We start from the raw sequence: 6,090 nt of genomic DNA, 5'->3' as shown, positions 1-6,090 counted from the left end.
AAAAAGGCTCAGGAAGGTAACTCCCTAAGATACACATCTGGTCACTGGCAGGCCAAACATTTAAAGCCGGGTCTTACGAGCTTTAGGGCACATCCAATTTAGTGACTAAAATGACTAAGCATTTTCTTGTGTTCAGCCCCTGGGTGGTATGAGGAGCTGGCTGGTGGCTGTGGTTATAGGTCCCCGGGCCACTGCCAAGGAGAACTCACTCTGTGCTGAATAAGGAAAAAATTCTTTCCTCAAAATGTACGATCTAGTTGGGTACCAATAGACCTGATCATAAAAACAAAGCTAACCAGACACGGTAGCCCGTGACAAAAGCTCAAGATGTGATCCAGATGAGAAGCTCCAGAGGATTTCTGAGAGGCCAACTGTCGTGACAGAATGAATGTAGCTAAGTCTGACTACTGAGGAAGGAGTGAGAAAGGTCTTCCAAGCTAATTAAAAAATATGCGTAAATGTTAGACTATTACTATATTAGGAATCTTCTGAAAATAATAAAATGCCTGTTTAACTGATTAGAACATTTGTGTTAGAGACTGGGGCGGGGGGAATGGGTGTTGAGAAAAATAGGCTGGGTCCAAGCCTCTTACGTTCTCCTTAAAAAAAAAAAAATTTTTTTCCCTTTCCCTTAAACACTACAAATTTTTGATATTTTCAGGAGCACTATCTAAGAATTACCAGTAGAGGGTATGATTACCCTGAGAGTCTATTTTTAGAATTACATAAAAATATTAATTCACCTGGTTCCAACAGAAATCATCACTTCCCTTCAATCTGAAAGGTTTCTCCAAGCTTTTAGAAGAACTATGATACCCTCACAAGTACAAGCTAGGCTGCTAGATAGAATAAATAATTATCAAGGGACTAATGGCTATTAGTTTATCTTTCTCCTTACCTATATCAAATCAAAAATGCTCTACTGGCCTTGAAAAAACAAAAAGACTGGTATAATCTCACTATACATACTTTACTTTGGGTATTGAGGATAAAGAGCTTGTCATCTGGCTCCAGTAGTTTGCACGCATAAGCTATGTTGACAGCTGTCTCCTGCTTGTCACCCGTCAGCATCCAGATCTTGATGCCGGCTTTGTGAAGGGCTTCTATAGACTCAGGGACCCCCTCCTGCAGACGGTCTTCAATGCCAGTAGCACCTAAAAAATAACCAAAGTGCAATACAGCTTCTAAGAAACAAAAGCCAGCTGAAGCTCACCTAGGCTATAATCGAATCATATCTGTTAGCCAAGCAATCCTTCTCTAGTAGCTTCCAAGGATCCAAAGGAAGTGTGAAGACCCAGACCAACATCATACATGAGGTAATATTTGGGAAGGAAACCTTAGGAATCAATGTGTTTATCAAACTCACTTGTTCTTCTTTTGGCTAGCTTTCTTCTCAGTAAATTGAAGGGGGTGGGGTGTTTCAGTTGCTTATATAATCTGCTCTATGATTTTATAATTCTGTGATACTCTCAACAGTAAGGGCAGGATTTTAAAGAATGCTCTCGTCAGTGAGACATAAATTTTTAATGATCTTTCATAGTGAACTCAATGATTCCCTTTTCTGAAATAATTGGGGCCAGATAAGTTTTGGAATTCAAAAGTTTTGCAGACTTGAAAAAGGTAACATGGTCCTATTTTGTAATATCTGATAATTAAGTATATTAACATTTCTGTAGTAAAAGATATAAATGTTCACACTAATTAGGATAATAAAGGCTTCCAATAGTCATATCAAATCAGGCCTGATTTTGCTGCCAAACAACTTTTGGCAATTGGCCCACAGAGCATTTTAGAGTTTGAAATTTCAGATGAGAAAACGTGGACCCTTGGTACCTGCACTGTCACAGAGAAAAGACTTAGCGGTGGGCATCATTACTCCATTGGCTAGGTACTAAGTGAGGTCATTGGTTTTCTGTGAACCAGAGGAATCGGGCTCAGATTCTGGTCCCTTGGTGTGTTAGTGCTTCCATTAGAAACTAGAGTTCCAGACCCTATGGCAGTGGTTCTCAACTCTGGCTGCCACTTAGAATTATTTGGGGAGCTTTTAAAAATTCAAACATACAAGCCACACAACAGACCAATTGAATCAGAATCCCTGGAAATGGGATTTTTTAAAGTGCTCTGGATGATTTCAAGATACAACTCAGTCTAAGACAAGAGATGTAAGTCGTGCAACCTTTAGTTGAAATCGGAAAGTAAGAGAGAGAAATATATTTCCTTAGTCCATTTGCAGGTACAGAATAAAGAACACAGGCCTACAGCCAGGTAGACCTGACTGAGTTTCTTCCTAGCTTTGTAAGTTACTAGTATGTGACTCTGAACAAGTCATTGAACTGCTCTGTGCCCTAAGCATCTTCCAAATAAAGTGAAGATTTGTTGTGCAGATTCAAAAAGACAACATATATTAAGTAACTTATCTAGTGCCTGGTGAGAAACTTTAGCTTTCTTCTCTTGAACCTGGATATTTATTTGACTTTGTACTGCATGTTTAGTGTTGTGTTTTTAAATGACCTTCTTAAGAATGATCAACCCAATCCCACCACAAATGAAGTCTAGTTCACTGCTCTGGGAAACAGAATGGAAAGGATTAGAAGCTGGGTAGGAATCAGACTGGACAGGATAGGCAGAATCACATATATCTATTAGATTAAAGTGGGAAAAAAAAGCACTGGTGACTAACTTATTTAGAGATGTCGAGTGTTTTTCAAAATTCTCCATTCAGAAAATACAACACAGTCTATTTACCAAGTAAAGTTAGTTTGTTCTCCAACCGCATGGCAGATTCAAGTAATAATTCTTCCCTGTTGTCAATGCTGGTTTCAGCTAAAAAATGATTCCTCAGCCATTCTGCATATTCAGTGTCACTCATGACCTATGGAGTGAAAAAAAGAGCTAAGAGGCAGGCCATATCAAGGGGGAGATATCAAGCCATCAATTTGTTTTAGGTATTCCTTTCTCTGGGCACACTCATGACAGGTCTTTATCCTCACATGCCTGGTCACAAGCTTCCTGAATTCTGTGACCAGACTAGTGTAACACTGATGATGGATGGGCCCTATAGCTCAGTATCTCCAGGAAATTCTAGGCACCATATATGATGAAAGTGGGTTAATTATACCAGAAAATATGCAGTTGGGAGAAGTCTCCACTTAGTTAAATTCGGGGTGATTCTAATGCTGTGGTTGAGAAAGTGGTATCAGAATTGTTCAGGCTGAGGTATTTTGTAGGCAGCAGCACCTCTGATATCTTTTGATGGTTGGTTTATGAGGTTACTCATTTGTAAAAGTAAAAAGAGAGAGGGGGCCACACTGGGGTGTGGCAAAAAAACTCTTGCTCCAAATAAAAACTAAGGTAATTTCCTGGAGAAAGAACCAATGATACATTTTCCTTTGTCTTCAGGTTGCCACAGAGGGATAAATCTATGTATGTCAGTTCTTATAAAGCAGAATGTAGTACAGGGGGTGAGGTACTTTCTACCTGTTCACACATAGTTGTAAGGATGGAGAGTGCAATATCAAAAGAGACCCTCTGCCTTTTCAGTGAAATGATCCTGCTCCTGATAAAAATGTAGCCCAATAGATGTCAGATTCCCTTAAATCAAATTACCTTGTGGGTAAGAATGAGTAGTGTGCTAGCAGCCTTACCTTCTTTGCTATACATAAAGTGCGTAGGCCTTGTTTGGCATAGTCATCCAAGTGTTCCTGGGTTTTCTCCCTTATTATCATTTGTTGTTTTTCCTGACTTGCTCCATCTAAAATAATTAACAAAACACAAGTGTTCCCACCAGTCTACCCAATTACAGACATATTTCTTTAAAAACAATGATAGCTTAACCCACAACGAACAAAAGGCCTTTAGGTTTTAAAACCCAAATGTGCATTTATAAAAGGGACTCTCAGAATAAAACTTTCCCTGTTCCTTTCTCTCTGGGGAGAGAAAAAGACCAAGAACTAAATACAACACCATCCCCACACCATCTGCAATAAGAGTAACTTATAATAACATTAGCAGTCATTCACGGAACACTTACTATTTGCTGGGCACTGGGTAAAGGCTGTACATGTGTTATATATGGTATGACATTAAATGTTTGAGGAACCCATAAAGAAGGTACTATAATTCCCATTTACTGAAGACTTAGGCAAAGAACAGTTAGGTAACTTCATTAAGACATAGCTAATGGCAGAGGCTGGATTTGAACCCAAGTCTGGGTCACCCCAAAACTTATATGCTTTCTCACCAAATCCTAAGCAGTTTCCCTCGCTCCACCAAGTGTGAGTGACTCCCACATATCTGGCTTGTTGGCTTTCATAAAACCATCGAGAGTGGTCTTTTAATCTGAGCCCTTCATACCACTACCCTCTCAGTTCTGTACGCACCTACCTGGGGAAACCATGGAAAGCAATTCCATAATAACAGAATCAGCACCCTTGGTATACACCACGACTTGGTTGGAAAGGGGGTGCCGGACCACAACAGACATTCTTTTTCTTATTGAGTCGAAGGGCAGGATGTGTAGGAGTTGAAATGTTAAGGGTCCCAAAGCAGCGAAGTCCACCACGACCTGCTCTGGTGTCCGGGACTGTAAAGTGCATTGGTAAGCCCTGGCAGCATATACCAAAGCCGCTTCATCTGGGCTCTCAGCCTCATAACACAGGTTAGTGGCCAACGGCTGTCCAGGGAGGGAATCTGCCTTGCCATTTGTGACGCCTGCATCACCGTTTTGTTTCTCTGTTTCTGTTTGGCAAGCTGAGTTACCAGAACCTTGTTGGCTCTCTCCTGTCTGTGAGACCTCTTCCTCCACAGGTGAAGCCAGTTTAATTCGACTGAAGAGAGAGAGTCTGCTCACAAAGGTATTGGGGACCCCAGAAGATGGCTCTTTCCCACCGGCAAGAGATGGTGAACTTGATCTTCGGACAGATAATCGCTGGAAGAGGTTTTTAATCTCTTCCAAAGACTTAGTGGGCATTCCACTCAGTGAAGAGAGTCTAATCTATGAAAGAATTTGGGAAGGTCTCATTAATACAATCAAAAACCATTTATAACAACTTTGAAGTCAAACTGGGAAAAAATTAGATATGAAGAGTTACACTCCCTTAAATAGCTAGCAGACTGCTCCATACTTAAACTGCCTTAGAAAACATTAATAAAAATAAAGATAGCCATAATGAAAAATATGTGCTAATGTTGATGGCATTACAAATTACAACCATTTAGGAAGATATTTGACAACTGATAGCGAAAGACATAAAATGCTAATATTGTTAGCAGTGCACGTACTTGTGGCAATTTTTCCTCATGAACTAATTTAAAATATAGAAAATCCATAATCTTCATTATATATATCCTGGCAATAACAATTTAAAAATTATAAGCAAATTAAATAATCAATAGCATATTAGATTATGAAGACCAATTAATTGGATACTAAAATTTTCTCATTCAGAAATGCCCAAAGAATTTTTCCCTAAAGATTATTAATTTTATGATAGTTTGAGGAACTCAGGATGGTCGATTTTCAAACTTACTAGCAACACAGAAATGAAAAGCACAGCTCAATCACAGATGAGCTTTCTGTATTCCACGTGAATTCTGATTAGTTCTTTATTCACTGCCTATCATTACCTAGAAATATGAAACTTAGGCTCTTACATGTCTACAGAGATTTTATTTTAGGCCATAAAATATTATATTCTTTGGGGACAAGGCATCAATATTTCTTAAGCAGAAAACACCAAAAAATGCCTACTTCGGAAATAGATGTGCATGAAGAAGTATTATATTGGGAGAAAACAACACCTAGCGATTTATTCTCTAATTACATAATTGCTTTTCAAAGGGAAACTTTCTAGTTGAAACCTTATAGAAATGTAGTTTCTGATCAAATGAAAGCTTAATTAGAAATGTTATTTTTATGTTAAAGCTGACCACCTCTGAAATTGCCAAAAAAAAAATGATCTAATGGAAAATTAAAATTTAATTGGATTGTGTTGCAAAGTGGATTTTCAGTGAATGTGTGCAAGAGGGGAGGTAGTTATACACAAGAAAGCCAGCACAGCAAGAGGTGAATCACCAATCTTTACATCAAGT

At 38.9% G+C, this 6,090-nt stretch overlaps 1 protein-coding gene across 1 annotated transcript in view; it reads right to left on the bottom strand.

Moving 5' to 3' along the window:
- The window catches only part of ATP10D (ATPase phospholipid transporting 10D (putative)), a 106,277-nt gene that overhangs the window by 27,307 nt on the left and 72,880 nt on the right, over nucleotides 1–6,090 (bottom strand). The window contains exons 12-15 of the mRNA XM_006922476.3: nucleotides 4,384–4,993; nucleotides 3,645–3,751; nucleotides 2,746–2,872; nucleotides 970–1,154 (exon numbers count right to left, since the gene is read on the bottom strand). Of these exons, the coding sequence (XP_006922538.1) occupies nucleotides 970–1,154; nucleotides 2,746–2,872; nucleotides 3,645–3,751; nucleotides 4,384–4,993 (1,029 nt within the window). The remainder of the gene's footprint in view (nucleotides 1–969; nucleotides 1,155–2,745; nucleotides 2,873–3,644; nucleotides 3,752–4,383; nucleotides 4,994–6,090) is intronic.

The sequence above is a fragment of the Pteropus alecto genome, unplaced genomic scaffold (genome assembly GCF_000325575.1).
Source record: "Pteropus alecto unplaced genomic scaffold, ASM32557v1 scaffold57, whole genome shotgun sequence".
Taxonomy (NCBI): Eukaryota; Metazoa; Chordata; class Mammalia; order Chiroptera; family Pteropodidae; genus Pteropus; species Pteropus alecto.
The sequence above is the reverse complement of the archived record's forward strand: the minus strand, read 5'-3'. Positions and strand labels throughout refer to the sequence as shown.